At 34.4% G+C, this 19,124-nt stretch overlaps 1 protein-coding gene across 1 annotated transcript in view; it reads right to left on the reverse strand.

The window, feature by feature from the left end:
• The window catches only part of farsb (phenylalanyl-tRNA synthetase subunit beta), a 66,269-nt gene that overhangs the window by 31,929 nt on the left and 15,216 nt on the right, over positions 1-19,124 (reverse strand). Inside the window, exons 3-13 of the mRNA XM_039755957.1 lie at positions 18,098-18,252; positions 12,886-12,958; positions 12,588-12,703; positions 8,948-9,098; positions 6,041-6,149; positions 5,492-5,562; positions 5,341-5,402; positions 5,202-5,253; positions 2,076-2,137; positions 1,054-1,261; positions 823-903 (exon numbers count right to left, since the gene is read on the reverse strand). Coding sequence (XP_039611891.1) covers positions 823-903; positions 1,054-1,261; positions 2,076-2,137; positions 5,202-5,253; positions 5,341-5,402; positions 5,492-5,562; positions 6,041-6,149; positions 8,948-9,098; positions 12,588-12,703; positions 12,886-12,958; positions 18,098-18,252 — 1,140 coding nt within the window. The remainder of the gene's footprint in view (positions 1-822; positions 904-1,053; positions 1,262-2,075; positions 2,138-5,201; positions 5,254-5,340; positions 5,403-5,491; positions 5,563-6,040; positions 6,150-8,947; positions 9,099-12,587; positions 12,704-12,885; positions 12,959-18,097; positions 18,253-19,124) is intronic.

The raw sequence follows: 19,124 nt of genomic DNA on the forward strand, positions 1-19,124 counted from the left end.
ATTTTTTTTGTGAAATGCATTATATTATATATGTAGTAGTCAAATTTAAAATTAACATATACCGCTTATGCTAATTTTTATAGCAGTTCTTTGTTACAATAAGAAATAATCTGTGAACTGCATTCCTGAAACTTAATTATGCACCCCTACTAGTCACAGGCTCTTTTACTAACATGCCTTTATATTTTTCACAGTCCATTCATTTAATTTTGTACATTCAGAACTTTACAAATGACTCAAAAATTGAATGTTTAAGCTTATTTTTTGAATATACTGAAAAATATTTAATGTTTTTTTAAAGGTTGCTAAACTAACTAATTTTAACTCAAGACAAGAACAGGTTTTCAGCCTAACATTTTATTATTAACCTACTGGTTAAAACACTAACTAGTATAAATGTAAAAAAAAAAAAAACAGATCCACATGTACATTGTTCTAAAATATACAAATATTTGCCTTTATCCCAAAATAATTAATTAAAGCAGCTCTCTGCTGCCCTCTAAAGTTTGAAATGAGTGCTTTTTTCTAGTTTGTATATTAACCTTCAAACCTCACCAACATTGTTTCTATTATATAGAAAATATCAAATGACATCCTGAAAACTATAGTATAGTATATAGTAATTGAGCTTTGAAAACAAATATCCTTTTAGGTCATTTTATCACACCAACAATGATTTAGTATAACTTTCCTGAAAAAATTATGTCAGAAGAAAAAAAACCTTCATTTTTCAAGACATTTATACGGAAAACACATCTACTGAAGCTTCACTTGGTTTTCCAGATATACTGTAACCAGTAGCTCTTACTGAAGAATACATACCAAAGCAAATGTGAGTGCCTCGGTAAATCCAGCAGCTGCCATATCTTGCCTTAGAAGTTCAGTTAATTTATTTAAAGGGAACTAAAATGGGAAGGAAAAAGAAAGCAAGTATTTCTATTTTGTTGTATTTGATGAATATCAAATATCTTTCATAAAATCAACAAAACTGAAAGGTTAACAATGGAAGTCATAAAATACCTTAGTTACAAGTCTCAGACTGAAATTACAAACCTGATTAGCAACTGTATATGTTGTAGGTATAGTCCTTTTAATGTTGTTAAAACCAAAGGCAATGGCAGCATCCTCTACAATGTCACATGCATGAATAATATCAGGCCTGGTCGGTGGGATTTCAACTTCAATTACGCCTTCTGTTCCTGAAACGTTTGATTTCAAGCACATTCGGGTCAGCAGTTTTGCTATGCTTTCTGGGGTTTCGCTGTATAAAAGAAACATTTTTAGGAATTAAACTTGAAACATGAAGGCTAACAGATATATCAAAATCAACCAATATATCAGAAACACAACCAATCATTTCTTGCTAAATGTCAATTTATGTTCTAAAATACAGAATCATGGACTTCCAAAGCTAAAACAAAAGAAAAACGTGCATGGAAAGTCATTTTAGTACATACTTTTAAATGGTAACAAATAATCTTGCCTTATATTTTAGCAGATATTTATATCCTTTCATTGATATTATAGATCATTTTACTGATATTGATTAAAGAAACTTTTTAATTTCTGTTTAGGGAAGTCGTATATTTTGTAGTAAATTCAGATTTGTATTTGTGGCATGCTAGTTCAGAGGTTTACTGCTTTTGCACAGACCTCCAGCAACCTGGATTCAAATTTTCACCTATTCACATTTTGTATTTTTCCATGTAGTTTAAATGTTTCAGTATGTCTACATGGATTCTCTTTGCAAATTCCAGTTTCCTCCCAATTCTCAAAGACATGCTTGGTTAGGCTTACTAGCATCTTTGTACTGGTTCTGCATGAGTCAGTGGTGGTATATGAGTGGGTGTGACCTGTGATACAGTGGTGACCTGGTCAGGGTTGACTTCTTCTTTACACGTGAAGTTTCCAGAACAAGCTAAAGCTCCAAACTAGCCCTTTCCTAGTTTAAACACTTTCAGAAAATACATAACCTGACTCAGGCACTAGCTCAAAAACCTATTAAGGGCCAATAACAGCTTCTCCATTTCATCAGACCAGTTATAATATAAAGTACGTAAAATTACAACACATACCTGACACCTATTTTTTTGTTGATTAAATCACCAGTCAGCGTTTCCTTTCTGTAAGGTAGCTCCTGAAATGCAAAATAATTAATGGAAAATATTAATCAAGATACATAAATAATTGTGTCTCTGGTCTTTATTTTATAAGATGCTGTACACTAAGATGTAACAATGGCTCTTGAAGCTATTGGCTATTGTCTGTCCTTGGTGTCAAATATAGGATATAAATTTTTGTGAATGATATAAAATACATTAAGGAGATGCCAGTCAGGTAAACAACAGCAAATAAATAAAACTCAAATGTTATTTTCTAAATCTAGATCTATTATGTTTCAGACTTTGTTTTCTTAAAACACATGCAATAGTGATACAGAAGTTTAAAAATACCCATATAATAAATAAAAACTGGTATATTTACCAAAAACTCACGTTTCTTTTCATAAAAGGCTACTGAGCATAACACGTTCAGATCTGTTACATTTGTGCATGGCACAGGTTTAAAAATAAATAAATAATACTCTGATTTGGCATGGCTATTACAACTTTTATAATAGGCACCCTTTCCTTTTTATAGTGTTCTGACCTGTTCCTTTACTAAAGGAGAACAATTTAATATCAGCCACCCAATCTAAGCATTTTGTGGGCGGGTTTAGACAAGTCATTTGTGAAGTCACAGGTTAAGTACCAGACAACAGAAAAACCCCAAAAGAAAACATCTAAACAATACAGCAAAAGTTACATACAGTTCAAGTGTAAGTTAACCTCTGTAAGTGAAGTGTTGGTGCTTGCTTCACAACTCCACTGATTGAGAAATTCTAAATCAACAATTCAAAAAACTGTTTTTGAACAAAGTAATATTGCCTGACAACCGTAAACTACTGTACATCTGATACAAATGTTTTGAACAGTTTGCCATGTAAGGTCTTTAGGTGAGTCCACAGACTGTCGCTGGAGTTACTGCTATCTGAGACATCCCTGCCACATAACCAACAACAACACATCACTTCCAGGATTATAAGAAAGTGAAAATATTCAATGAGCATCACACAAGACACTACATTCTGTTTAACTCAGAAATAACTGCAGCTTCCACAGATGCATTATCTCTGAAAGGTGGCCATGTACTGCTTAGTCTTCTTCTTCTGTCCACTGCTCCCGTTAGGGGTTGCCACAGCGGATCATCTTTTTCCATTACTGAATAATAAACTGAATTTGGCACCTTTTCAATTCTGGAGCCATTCTTCTTATTAAACTAGCATGTTATTTCGATCCAGTTTAAAGACCAATCAATTAATCAATCAATTAATAAATCATAAGCACAGATGATATGAATTACATAGAATGGTATGCATGTGGAAGGACAGAGAAGCTGCTTGATCTAAGTTTTAAAAGTTGTCTGAATCAAAAGACTTGTCTACTAGAATCATAAGAGGATTCAGTCAAGATCAACACTGGGCATTCTAAAGTATACAAAATAGTAATTAGAAATGGCTTTCACCTGAACAGTGTTGAAAAAAACTTGCAGTATTTTCATTTAAGGGGTACATTAGCTGACTCTAATGAGAATATTATAAGTACTGCTACTGGATATATAACACTGATCCCTGCAAGCTTGCCAGGCAGCATTTCCTGACTAATTTGCATCCATAACTAGCCATGTGCCCAGAAACATCTCAAAACAAACCTTAAAGGAGGCAGAGAAAGAAAATACACACAACCCTGTGAAATAATAAAACATGAAAGAAAAAAAATGCAAAGCTTCTGCACAGAGATCAGAAACAAAAAAAGCTTTGCAGCTGTAATCGGTGCCGCAACTTCATACAATGGAACAAGCCAGTCTCATGCCACTGCTTTGTCACATAGCTAATATAAGCCACAAGACTGGAACTCTGTAAACACAATGATATATATAATTTTAGTCACTGCTAGTTTGTGGATTTGTGGTTATCATTCAGTTTGCATCTTTTGTTATTTGAGACATGATGGTGCAGTAGTTCGCACTGCTGTCTTACAGCGAAGATCACATTTTTGGCCACAAAAAAATCAGTCCCCCATAGTTGGCGAACACTTCCCCTCAGGGACAATTAAAGCAACATGGCACCATTATAAGCCCTTTAAACCTAGTTAAGGTCCTTCTTTACCATTTACTTCAATACATTTCACAGAATTTGGCAAAGTTTGTGAACATTTCAGTGATTTCACCAATCAAATGGCGAAGCGAACTCTACAGGATTCATTCATGACAACTCCTGAATTACTGCTTTCTTTTTAGTGGGCTCAAATGAAGCACCCACTGAATATTCATATAAAACGTTCCACAAAACATCCAACCCTTTTCCAATTGATGGCTTTCCATTAAGATATAGATTTTCCATGAGATATCCATTCATCCATTTTCCACCCCGCTGAATCCAAACACAGGGTCATGGGGGTCTGCTGGAGCCAATTCCAGCCAACACAGGGCACAAGGCAGGGACCAATCCCAGGCAGGGTGCCAACCCACCGCAGAACACACACAAACACACCCACACACCAAGCACACACTAGGGCCAATTTAGAATCGGCAATCTTTGGACTATGGGAGGAAACCGGAGTACCTGGAGGAAATCCACGCAGACATGGGGACAACATGCAAACTCCATGCAGGGAGGACCCGGCAACGCTACCACTGTGCCACTGTGCCGCCCTCCATGAGATATCATTTTTTTTTATTACCTAACAAATAGCACGTAGGAATAAGCAAGCACAAGCCTTTCAAAAAAGCTGTCAAAGCAACCTTAAATCAAACACTCCCTGAAGCACAAAAACATAAACAACAATAACATATTGTGAAAGAAAATAGAAGTACCCACATTCAATCAAGACTATAAAAAAGGATTATTTTAAATATTGCCTTTTGCATCTTTTCATTCTGAATCATCAACTATTTGATATATCAATTTAAAAAAATGAAATTACTGTCTAATATTACATAATTGAAAAGCAAATTGGCAGAAGAATATGATATTTAACTTTTCCACAAAAACTAAAAAGTTATGAAATCATCAAGAGTTATTTCAAAGTAATTCAAATAAACAAATAAAATAAATAACTTCTTGTTTCAGAAACAAATTTAAAATTAAATGAAATACTTACAGGATAAATATAGGTGTTCCCATCAGGGTATAGGACTTCTGCTGCTTCAACTCTGTAAACATATATATAGTGATAAATGAATTTGCAAAAATATGACCTACTTTTGCATTGTTTTTCTTAAATTTTGAGATGTACTTACGTGAAGGGTTCTTCACAATATTCACTGAACATTGTCACCATCATATCTAAAACTATTTTAGCCTGAAAGGAAGAATGGCAAAAGTTATGCTAAACTTTTCGTAAATGCAATTAACAATAATACAAAATGAATGTAGACATAATTGATTTACCTTTGTTAAATCAGTTCCTGTGCACTCAATAAATACATTTTTCGTGTTCAAAGAAATCTTTGTATGATTCCCTGAAAAAGTAAGTGTTTTCTGAAATTCACTGATTGCAATAAATGTTATATAGCAGTTAATATAAATACAATCAAAAATCTGAATGCTTCACTGTGTGTCTACTCTTGAAAATTAAAATTGACTACTTATATGTTTCCACTGTGAGAGGACACCTTATGGCTTACAACTAGCATATAAAACACAAACACACACATAGATATATACACACACACACACACACATAGATATATACATACACACACACAAAATGATTAAAAACATTCCCATTTTCTCCTGGCTTGAATTGTACAGGTACAGATTAAACTCTTACAAAAAACATCTACCTTTAAGATGCATTAATGACTAAGTTATTCTTAGTACAAAATACATACTGTATTATGATGTATTTAGTGTTTTTTGATAACAGCTTCACCAAATTTTACTTAGTGAATTTAATTTATACCTTCTTTGAGTGTTACACAAAAAAGGAAAACTTACCATTGATAATTGGTGGCATCGACAAAACAATGCCATTACTATCATAAATAACAGGGTACACTGGCTTGTCTTCAATTATATGCAGATAGTGGCGTAGATGACTATCATTCTGAAAGAAAGAATGAACAAGTTAATGCAAAAAATGGCACATTTGTAATCATGTTGTTCCTTTGCTTCTTTGTATTTGTTCAGTACAGTGGTGAGTAAACTTGGCACTAAATGGCACCTGGGGTTTCAGGTTTTTTCAGATTAAATCTTTCAAACAGATGTCAATTTATGCTCATAAATGTTTCATTAAGAGATTTTGTGTCATGTATATACTCTCAAATGAACTGTTCAATATATGATAGGTACCCATTAATCTAGGCATTATTTAACCTTTTAAACCCATTTAGGGAGGCAGAAGCCAGAGCCCATCCAACAGCAACAGGCACAAGAACCATTTTTGGACTGGTCACCAATCAATTAAAAAGGCACACACTCAAATGGAGTAAATTTTGATTCAGCAAATTTTTTAGCATGGCTTGAAAATGCCATGCACACATGAGGAGCATGTGCATTGAGCCTGGTTGGAACCCAGGATCCTGAAGCCCTAAAGCAGCAGCACCAACCACTTAATGAAAAAGGATGTTTAATAAGTAATATTTAACTGTCTTACAAAATTTTCCAATGCAGGGCTACATTCAGTCTCTTCATGTTTCCTTACTTTTCATGATGACCTGATATAGGCAAGAATGAAAGTATAAAGACCTTCATATAGTCAGCTTCCATTACCACCTGAACTTCAGAACAGCTGCTCCACATCATGCTAGGCATGCTTGGACCCAGTCAGTACTTGGATGGGAGACCATCTAGGAAACAGCTTGGGTTGCTGCTAAAATAGGTGTTGGTGAGGCCATTAGAAGCAGCTCACTCAGTGTGGATCTAAATAACTGAGCAAAGCGACAGGAACATTGTGCTTTAAAAATTGTTAATGTCCTTCAGATGAGACATAAATCTGAGGTCCTGACTCTTTGTGGTCATAACAGATCCCGGGACATCTTTTGAAAAGAGTAATGTGTTTCTCGATTTCCAGGCTAAACTGCATACCACGGCCTGACCATTCTGGCCCCTAATCATCCTCTGTCCCTTACTGGTTAACTATCTCTTCATCCCTTCACCACCTAATAGCTAACATGTGATGAGTATACAAAGAGCAAAAAAAGCTTGCTTGATCCAGGTGGGTTCCCCACTGTCTATATAAAGTGCTTCCAGTAGGTTAGAAAAGACTATATACTATACATTATATACAGTGTAATTATTCAATTAAATCATCCACTGGATTTTGCAGCACCAATTTGTATTTGTTCACTCAAATAAATAGGCTGAAAATACATTAAAACTGCAAAATGAAAGAGAGGAAGTCTTCTGTGTATTTATTAAAAGAAAAAAAAAAAGATAACAACTTCAGATATATTAATTTAGTGAGTGCCTTAAATAAATACATTTAGATGTATGTATATATTAAGCAATTCAGCTGAGATTGACAATATAACACTTCAAAAAAATTAAAAGCCGAACATGAAAAACCATCCACACATGAAGGTGTAAGTTATATTAACTTGAATAGTTGTGTTACACTGGTTAACCTAAGGACGTTTTCTAGGCCCATGGGCCTCAGTTATATTGCCATTTTTTAATCGGATGTATCAGAAGTAAAATTTAGGTACTTTAGCTGCTTATATCGTTGAACATGCTACATACAGTACTTGGTGGTGTTGGTCTGAAAGAGATTGCAGCAGAACTCCATATTAAAAAAGTATTCAATAATGTTACAAAGGTGATTTAAAGTGGATTCACTCAAAGCTAAAAACTGCTAAAAATCTAAAATTAGTACTACTTCAGTATACAATGGATTTACCAAAAATGTTTACCAATAAAAAAAAAACAAAAGTTTTAACAAAAGGATTAACCATCCTGTTCTCCTCTTATCACATTCAGAAAAACAGAATTTCCATCAGCTATAGAAATTATTCTGCTTCATTCTGTTAAGCTGTGGCTATGTTCCATTAGTTAATCTGCTCTTTTTTGTTTCCTTTTAGTTTTTTTTTTATATAAAAAGCACTTAACACTGATCACTGACTGGTATTGTGAACTTAAAAAAGATATGCAGGTATACAACAGCGTTGGATTTTTCAAAAACACTAGGCTATACACTAATTTTAAAAAATGTAGTGTAATCAGTTTCTCTCTGATCTGTTGTCACATGTAGCACACTTCTGGGACACTGAAACTATCACCAGTGCTGACAGATATAAAGATTGAGAAACACTGCTCGAAAATAAATGCTGTAATCCAGCAAGACAACAACACTGATATCTCACAGTGGGGGCAAAAAAACGCATCAGTTGCTACTTTTGATGACATGCCGCGTTGTCATTGGTCTTATTTAAAGTTTGTCTATGTTGACAGTCACAGCACCCGGCAAACTCTTGCTAAACGCGTCTTCTTTGAGCTTTGCTGAACTTTGCTTCTTTCGCTTTAAAATGGAGGATGCGGTACATTAGAATATGCCATTCTCTCTTGGGTATTACAAATGACAAATATCAACAAATAAAAAAAGTGCTGGATACATTTGTTTCTACCATGTCACCAAATTTCAATTTAATCTGTCAGATATTTTTGTGATTTTTAGGATGTTTAATTTTCCTGGTTTTACCCCTAAATATTGATACTGTATATCGAAATGTCCTTTCCTAGATGTACCATCCTGTCAAATTTCAGGTTTTTGGCTAAACAAAACAAGAAACTGTGTTTTTGCTGATAAGTGAGTGAATGAGTCAATCAACTGTGCATTATATATAGATTATGCTGTAACTGGAACAATCTGAATGTAAATCCTTCAGAGTACTAAGCAATATACCTTACCTTATAGAGATGCATAAGCTCAGAAGCTGTATATTCTTTGCTTTGATTCAGAGGTGTAAATTTAATATCTTCTGGTGGTTTTGCAGTGTAGGTGAATGGTCCGGAAATTGTGTCCAGATCATGAGTGCCAATTGCTACAAGTGTTCTTTTTCTGAAATGATAATAGAAATAGAAAACAAAATTTACATTATTATAAGAAACATTTCTTTTCAAGAACTAATATCAATCAGTTATTACCTTTTATGACTCATACTGTATATGAAAATGGTATTAAATAAAGCCACTTCTCTAAAAACAAAGGAATTATAAGGAAGTCACCATCGTTTAATAAGAACACACACTATCTTAAATTAGAAAGCTGTAAAGTAGGACATTTACAGAGATCAACAAAAATTGCAAGTTTACTACTCAACTTTACAAGCAATTTCAATACAAGGCAGGTTCTAATTTACTATTCCAGATCCATAGATACAAATTAAATTGAAGTCACTTTATACATTCTTTAATAATAAATCAGATACTGATCATCACCAATTTATCAGTAATCTGGGAGTGCAATATACATGTAAAATATGGTACCAATGTAGGCAACACTTTAATTCCTGAATCCAATGATTATTCCCATACATGATGATCATTTATTCCATCCATCCTCAACCTATGTAGTATTTAATTCATGAAAGGCAATTGGTAACAGAACCATTTACGTACAACTACGTTGATAATAAATTTTGCATCCTTTGGGCAATAAATTTCACATACATTCTGAAACTAGCATGCTATTTTAATATGTGAAAATTATAGGAAAAAAAACCCACCCAGATTTCATTAAAATACATTAACATCAGAAGTTAATCATCATAGGAAAGAATAGGAGATTTCACATTTGACTTTCAAAACGAAACCTACTACCCATTTTTTGAGTATGAATGCCTTTAAAGCAGCCATTTTCAAATCAACATTAAATAGATCAAATGAAGATTATAATATTCTCAAGAGCAATAAAAAATTTTTCAATTTACCTCTGTCCTATAAAGTTTTTAAGTAAATGGTAATTTCATCATTTTCTTATTTTAAAAAATATAATCTTCAAGGGAATTTTCAGTCTAGCTTTCTCCCCAGTCCCTCTTCTCTATATACAGTACATTACAATTGGGAAATGTATTTCAGAAACGCAATATCCAATTTTATTTGTATGCTAATTGTACTCAAATGAATTTATAATGTAATGTAAAGAATACTTTTTCAGTTTCATCAATAATTAACTGGTTTACTGATTTAAAGTAGTAGATGAATAAAAATGATTTGTTTGGTTGAAACCAGTGGATATGTAGGGATTATCTTTGACCTGAACTTAACTTTTGACCAACATATTTAAATGTCTTTAAAAATATGTTCTCTACAGCTAGAAAATATTGCAAAATTATCGTACATATTGGCATTTAAGTTCTCCCACAAATAAGTCAGGGATTGATTTTACCATATAATTTCCAATATTTTATAATGTCAGTTGTATAAGTCAAATGCGGAAAATTCACGCTGTTGGTCCAAGAGATTATGATATGCTAATGCCCACCTGAAGAGAGTAACCATGGAGCACACTACCTTTTTGTTCTATGTATTGGGCCGACGAGACAACAATGTAATTACCGAACTATTCTGAAGCAATATTTGCACTGTTTTGTGTTTTCTGTATCTCACGTCCTCATATGCCTTTATCGTAAGAGCATCCCTTATCTACAATGGAGTGTTCGATCAGAAGAAAATATGAAGATGGTTTTAAATTTAAAGTCATCGAAGTGGCGAAAGAAATTGGTAACTGAGTTTCTGCAACAAAATTCAATGTGTCTGAGAAACTGGAGCGAGATTGGAGGAAGCAAGAAGATATACAAAAAAAAAAAAAAAAGTGTCGTATTTTTGAGCGGGCATATAAGTTGAGGTCTGATTTTACGATGGATTTTTCAGGTTTCAAGACAGACTTATACGTGGGTATATATAGTAAGCTATTTCTTAAGCAGTAGGACATTTTGGTGATTAACAGCAAAATAAAAAGTTTAAGATATAGAGATAGTAGAGGGAAAAAAAAGAGGTTGCATTATGACTATAGATGGGGACTCACTTACTTGATTTGTATGCTGACCACTCCTTAATATCATTCAGCATCTGAAACCTACCAATTTTACTTGTGTTGTTATTTTTTATTTGTATTTGTAGAACTCAAAACCCCAAGTGTCAGTTTAGTCAATTATAGGAGAATAAAATGAACATATACAATTGGGTCATGTGTATTTAAATGTAAGGATGTGTAATAATAAAGTTGTTTTAGTAAACTATTATGTTTGTAAAGTATTAGAGTTAACACAAGTGGCACAGGGATTTCAAGAACATGGGTTTGAATTATGGGCCGAGTCATTGTCTGTATGGTGTCTACACAGTTTCCTCCAGTGACTTTGGTATGCCACTCATCTTGAAGACATACAGTACATGTCAGATTAAAGGATGACACTAAATTGTCCCTGCATAAGTGTATAGGACTAAAGCACCCTCCTACAAACAAAGGCAAAGAAAATAAAGTGAAAACCTTACGTATTTATAATTTTCCAAATTAATGAACTAAGTTAAAACTCTCTTTATTTTTCTACAAATGAGAGCAGATATGTGCATAAGTTTTCCCTGCACCAGTTTTTTGGCTGATTTTGGGGTAGGCTCTCATACATACACTGAACTGAATGAATCCAGACAAATAATGAATTAATGAACACTGTAGACAATTAAGATCTTTGTAATACATTGATGGGAATATCATGTCATTCACCACCTGCTACTGTCAGAATAAATTGTGCTCTCCTTCTAATAATACTAACAAAGTTAACATTCTTATGAATTTAATAGAACAATGGATAAAAATGACTCGTCAAATAAAAAAAATATTTTCTTTGCAGCTCAAAACCATACATTAAGCACCTAATAACATTACTTTTCAGTTTGCAATCAATTGAAAAATTTGTATGTAGTACAAATTTAGTCTTTGACTGAGTATGGCAGGTACAGCATGGCACAGATCAGCTAAGATGATTCATTGCATAGCACTGGCATCTCTATAGTCTATTCTCTTTTCATGATTTCTCTGTAAACAATTTTAACCCTTTATAAGGCTCCAAAATACATTTGTAATTGTTTATTCTCTTAAATGTCAGCTACCAGCTACTGAGCTTGGGAAATGAGTCATATAAATAAAATGTATTATTATTATTACTATCATTATTAGTTCTTAAATTAATCCTTAAATTCTTAAACTACCTGTCTCAAAAACCTCAAGATAAGAAACTTATGCTAGGTCTACTTAGTACAGGATAGCCCCTTTGAGTCACTTGAATTTATATCTAATTTCAGGGGAAGATTTAACTCTCACAGGAGATAATAAAGAAGACCTGCTATAACTTAGAGAATATGTGTAGGAAAATAAGCGTCTTCAATATTTTACTCAAGAAAAACACTATATAAGAATGGCTGATTCTCTGTTATTATGGAAAAATCACTAGAAAAAGAAATATGTACTGATTCTTAGCATGTTGCTTCCATTATATTTGGTGTTTTCCTATCTTAGCAGTGTAAATATTTCATATTTTAAAGAACCAACCTGCATACATTCTGGTGCAATTTCTCCTGTAACTCGATGAAACTCTCATAGTGTTCTTGATTGAAACTGATGTTTCGCAAGACTGCAGCCACAGCATGTGGGCGCACTTGAGCAGTCTGGAAATATTAAAAAAATAAATAAATAAATAAAAATTGCAAAACATTCTTGATAAAACTGCTAATTATGCATATTGCTTAGTTGTCATGGAAAACGAAATGTTAAAATGCACAGTTTAAGTTGTTTTGACCAAAGACAACAGCAAGAAAATATTAATTCCAAACATTTTTTGGAAACTAACTTCTTCAGTAATAAGGAGTCTTTGAAGGTCCCCATTAGCTGGAACAACTCGCTTGAATCTGGGAGGTTCACACCTATTTGAAGAAGAAAAAAAAAAAAAACATTAATTAGATAAACTATAAAGCCTTAACAACTGTTGTCTCTACTGGGTGACAGCAAGAGAAGTGGAAAGAACTACATTATAGTCATTAGTTATAGTGATACTCAAACCATTATGCCACCGATGACTTTCACTGTAAAAAATTATCAATAAATTCACCAATCACAAAAATTATTTTTTTCCCCAACATCTATTTTTCTAAACTTTATGGTACTCAAGTTCTAAGTGCTCTTTTACACTAGGTATTACGGTAGTTGAGCCTGCTGTGAGAGCTTCCTGTAAACAGACATTAGCAAAGCAAGAAATGGGAAAAATTGGCTTTTAAATGAAGGTGGAGTAATAAACTGAGAAAACAGAATAGGTGTAGTTGGACCAATGGCAAGAAAATCTGCTTCAATGAACTCAAGCCTTTTCATTTTGCCCTTTAATTAAGACAGATGCTGCTTGTTTAAGTTTGGATAGTGAGCAAGCTTTTCTTTAGTAATGCACCTCACATTTTCATTTAGAAATAGCACAAGTAAAGAAGAATATGAAATTTCTGAACAGGCTTATGTAACATTACACTCCTTTTCCAGTGATTTTCGGTTGTAGACTACATTTACATAATCTTAGCTAATATTAGCCAGTTAGAGGCTGTTGACAGCGAGCGCCCGTGAAGTTGACTGTCGTGCCTAAAAGCTGAGACCAACTAGTTGGTGACTGGCTAGAATAAAATCAAAATGTTTGATTTTCTCGTTAGTCATAGGGCAGGCTGTGTACACTGGACAGCTGACAACCACATGAAACAATGAATGCTCCTTTGGAGGTACAATGCATAAAAAGTAGTGGTAAGGAATAACGAACATGTGTGTTCTGAAACTCACTAACAGATGACAAGCTTATATGTCTGATGCCTCATATTCTAAATACCATAACAGAATGGAAAACATGAATTGAAAGGCAGAGATTGCTGCGAAACGCATTTCAACAGTTAGCTCTTCATAAAGCATTGCTCCTTCAGGAATTTTCAGTATGTTTTATTAGTCAAAAAAATGTGTATTTTAAACAAATTTTATTTATTTTAGTATTTTATGGTCACTTAAATATAAGCCAAAAGAATTTTATTTTGTTAATAAAAATTAACAGGTAATAATTTATTGGTTAGTAAGATTATCAGTTTAATACAGAATATAACACTTCTACACATCTGGTTATGAAGGAGCTTAGTGTAAAAAATATTTTTAAAGGGAAAAAGAAAAATATATTGTAATCAACCAGTTGTAACAAATTGAAATCAGTGAACAGTATCAGTCTTTCCAAAACCTAATTGGGGTACCACTATTAAAGACACAATGTTTTAATTCCAGAGTACTTACAGAATCAAAAAACACTGATACTGTGGCTGTGGCATGCAAAATTTAAATAAATAAACTCCAGGAGACTGCAGTCAAGTCCCAGACTAGTCTATGTGAAGTTTATATGATCTCTCCTTGTCAGAATGGGTTTTGTTTATAAGTACTCTGGTTTTCCTCACACATCCCAAAGATAACTGTATGTAGGATAACTGACAACTCAAAACTGGTCCATTGTAAGTAAACATGGGTGTGCACATGAATGTTACTAGAGGAGATTAGTGTTTGTCACGGATGTAAATCGCTGTATGTGGCGTGTAAAACAGTTTGTTTGTCGCGGATATGAATCGTTGTATGCAGCGTGTAAAACAGTTTCCGAGGGGTTTCCCATGGTCTTAGACTTGGTGGCCAGGTCTCTGTCAGTTGCTCTTGCGACCAGGCACATGACCAGGCAGTGTGTATGCTTCGAGTGCGAGGGTGGACGCGACAGGACCATCTAAGAAAAATCATGTCGCAGATGTGAATCTCTGTATGCAGTGTGTAAAACAGTTTGTCGCAGATGTGAATCACTGTATGCGGCGTGTAGAGCACTTTGCGAGGGGTATCCCATGGTCTTACAGTTGGTGGGCGGGTCTCTGTTAGTTGCTCTTGCGAGCGGGCACATGACCAGGCAGTGTGTGTGCTTCGAGAGCGTGGGTGGACGCGACAGCACCATCTAAGAAGATTCATATTTGTCGCTGATGTGAATCGCTGTATGCAGCGTGTAAATCGCTGTATTGTATGTTGCCCTCTCCAGAGTTACATCTTTTTATTCACCTACAGTTGTATACACAATGAAGTAAGCAGTCTTTAAAAACCGAGTTTTCAGTTACGATGCACGGCCGCGTGCACCATAGCAAACTGTTTTACACGCTACATACAGCACTTCGCATCCGCGACAAACATGCGTCTTCTTAGATGCTCCTGCACTTTGTAAACACCCCCATCTACCTCGCTACTACCGTGGTCGGGTGTCTTGGTTGATTATATATAGAGAGGCAGCCAAAACCGCACAGAGCAATGAAAAGTCTACGTGAGTCACAGGTGCATCTGGACTGTGCAAAGACGACAACGACTCGAGTGACGAGTTGGAGATGGGCACATGAACAGGCAGTGCATACTGGACGAGAAATCAGTAGACTAGCATGACGGAGGGAGCGGAGTGGACGTCCTTCTCCTCTCCTCCCGTTCCACCCTCCGCGCCTGAGCGCTGCACAGAAGATTGTGTGTTGGTTCGTTCCGTGCATTGTTACAATGTTGCTTTTCTTGCTGATATATTACATTACTGATTTTTCAAATGTTAATTTTCTCCCTGTGCTTAAAAATCATTAAAAAACCGGCCTGATTATGCGGCGTATGGTACGCCGTGGGTTGGCTAGTTGTACTTTTCTTTAAAAAGAAAAACAAAATTTCACATTCCATCCTAAAAGGTGTAATTGGAAGTATTTTTTGCACTTGTTAAGCATCAATCATGCTGAACACAAGGAACACCAAACTCAGTTTTTTAACTAGATATACAGTAGTTTATGTTTCAATATATAAAATGTATTTTAAATCATTCAACTGTGTATTTGCATTTGATTAAAATGTTGGAAGCATACAATTATTGCACTTTGAGCTACTGTTTGTATGAAAATGAGCTATATAAATAAATGTTGTTGTTGTTGTTAATGTAATAAGCACAAAGAACACTTTCTTAATAGATTTATTGCATTTTAATGGTGATCTGTAATTTCACTAAAAGAATTTTAGCATTAACTGATACAAGTAACACTTAAACTGTGCTGTGCAGCATCTCTCTGTTACAATAGTAACACTACAGGCTAAACTAGCAAGTTTCGAACTTAACATTTAGTGTAAAAATAAAAATGCATGAACTTACTTTAAGAAGAATACAGCTAGAAGGTGATCCAAACTTTTTTTTCTTTATAAGTGCATATTCAAAAATATTTTAATACTAAAAAACACTCAGACATTCATTCTTAGAAGAATGGTGGTTCATGCTCCTCTCATAAAATAGAGCACCCCATGTCACTCCACATAGGGTGCTGCCACCTTTGTTGTATCAATCAGTTAGCCTGTATAATGTCATCGACTACCATCTAATGTCACTGCATCTCGTTTCCTAACCACATGCTCACAACACCATTCTTTTTTTATTAGCCATGATGCATGGTCGTGCCACCACTTGCTGTCCCAAGTATCCAAATCCCAATAACATGGCAGAGAAACACACACCTCCAATTCTTTGGGTGTGTATGACTTTCTCTTGTACTCAGAGTTTATGACTTATGTTTGTGATGACAACAATTACTCGACTTGTGTAATGTACTTCACTGTCAGCAGAACTCGCTGCAGTTTTTTTTCTTGTCAGCAATTCCGTGTACCCGCTCTGCTATTCTTTTCCTGTTAGCCAGGGTATGTAGTTGCACCACTGCACCTCCATTTCTTGGTCTATTTACACATATCACTTCACAAGCTGCTGATTAAGACCAAAATCAAGGTTCAAGCCCCAATGTTTTGCAAGTTTTTGTGTGACATATAACCCTTAGCATTTTATATATATTGAAGATATTAACTCATTATAGATTATTCTCAACATCTCTAAAACAATCATACTGATATTAATGATTTTTTCAGTGATGGAGGATACATCTAGGTTTTTTCACTTTTAATTTTTTTTTTTACTTCAAGATTTTATATACACACACACACACAACACAGATCATTAAAGTAAACATTACAACATCTTATTCAGAAGAGGTACACCTTCCCTATCCCCAAGTTTCAAAGTGAAATAATCTTTCGGTTAGTGAAATATTCAAAATGTTGCCACAACACAGACAAAAGCCTTCCGGATTCTAAAAAACATTTGAATATTCTTGTAAGGTGCATTTATTTATTGTAATTTTAAGTAAACCAGGTCATCATCCTTCTATTATTTTATAGCAAGTATGGTGGAATACATTCATTTGGGGAAATTAAGACATCATGCTAGCAGAGAAGGGCTGAAAAACAAACAGAAATAAGCAGAACCCACAAGTAAGTCACAAGCCACCCCCTTTGTGTCTGCTGAACTGCTGGTTTCCAGAACATAGCGAGCAATCAAGAGAGTCATAATAACTACGTAATAGTAGTACACATGATGCACATTTGAAAACCCACTTCCCAACATTTAGGCATCAACCAGCTACATAAACATGAAATAACTAGCAAAACCTTCCTGTCCTCGACATTATACACAAAATGACATTGGAAAAATAAATCTGTAAATTTTGAGCTGTCATAATTTGACATTAAGTCTAGAAATATGCCTAAATGTTTACATGTTCCTGATATTTTTATAATAAACATTTACCAAATTTCTTGGATTTTAACATCTGTAGTCATTATTTTCTAAAACAACATGTAAATGAGCTAAAAAAAATCACCTATTCATGTTTCAAAAGCCACTGAGGAGCCAGAATCTATCAAAGAAACATCAGGCGCAAGGGAGAAGCCATTCTTGAACGAGATGACAGATCATCAAAGGATCTTTTCATACATACAACCATTCAAAATTTTCATTTAAAAATGTATTTAATACAAAACTATACAACCTATTTCATATTATCTTGTGATTGTGGACCTTGAAAATACACTCATTTTTTAACATCATTTACCCATATCTAAATTCATGAATTGGCTTATTAACTTTTATTAAGGAAATATCATACTAGAGGACTACTAAAGAGATTGCTTACCTCTCTTTGAAAACCTGAAGTCCACGGCTCAATCCTTCCAGACATAATAGATCATAACGGTTTGCAGGAACATCGATTTTGTATAAAATATCATCTGAAGCACCCTCTGCTTTCACTGTCCCCTGTTCTTTAGCAATTATGTCCTTCTCTGATGTCTAGAAATGTATTTAAAAAAAAAGGGATACTCACAACAAAAGGTAAAACACTTATACATACTGATTACTAAATTTTAATAAGTTTAAAAATACAGTACTTTATACAGCTTGCATCTGTAAGGTATGAGATAATGAAAGATAACACATTTACTAATGACACAAATGTATCAATTCATGAGGGCAATCATTTTTAATACATAGACAGGAAATTCCAAGAATTTACTTAACAGAGAAAGAACTATATAATGATATACAAAATTACTATAGCTCCCAGGGCCAAAAGTTTGGCATGGTTAGTGCTATGTGTGTGCAACAGACATTCAGAGGATTGCTACTGGGAGCTTTCTGGTATTGGCAAGTTTACCCTGAACAAATCTGTCTCAGGGAGGGGTAGGATAAAAATTATTAAGGTTCATATAAAGCCCAATAAAGATCAGGGATGCAAGCATCCATTATTGGAGTACGGCCAGGTGTTGGTGTTCAACAGAGGGAGCTTATTGGCCAGTTGATCCACACAGCTCAACAAAATTCATCCTAAACATAATCTACACAGCTGTTGTGTGGGCTTCACCACACACAAAACAGAAAATGTAAGTCAGGTGAAATGTCTGTTGGATGTGCAAAATAAATCCAGTTAGATTAGATCTTGGAAAAGGGAACTGGCTCTTGGGATGTGAAAACTTATTTGACTGGAATATTCTGAACATGTCAGTAAAGAGTAAAGTTGTAATGTCTATTTGCATCAAAACTCAAGCATTCAGATCACAACTTCAGTAATGTAGTCATACTTCACAAACACTCCTGCCTATTTTTTTAACCAATTAAAGTTAAAAAAAGACAAAAAAAATACACATAATAGGTATGTTTTAGGC

The sequence above is a fragment of the Polypterus senegalus genome, chromosome 1 (genome assembly GCF_016835505.1).
Source record: "Polypterus senegalus isolate Bchr_013 chromosome 1, ASM1683550v1, whole genome shotgun sequence".
NCBI classification, from domain to species: Eukaryota; Metazoa; Chordata; class Cladistia; order Polypteriformes; family Polypteridae; genus Polypterus; species Polypterus senegalus.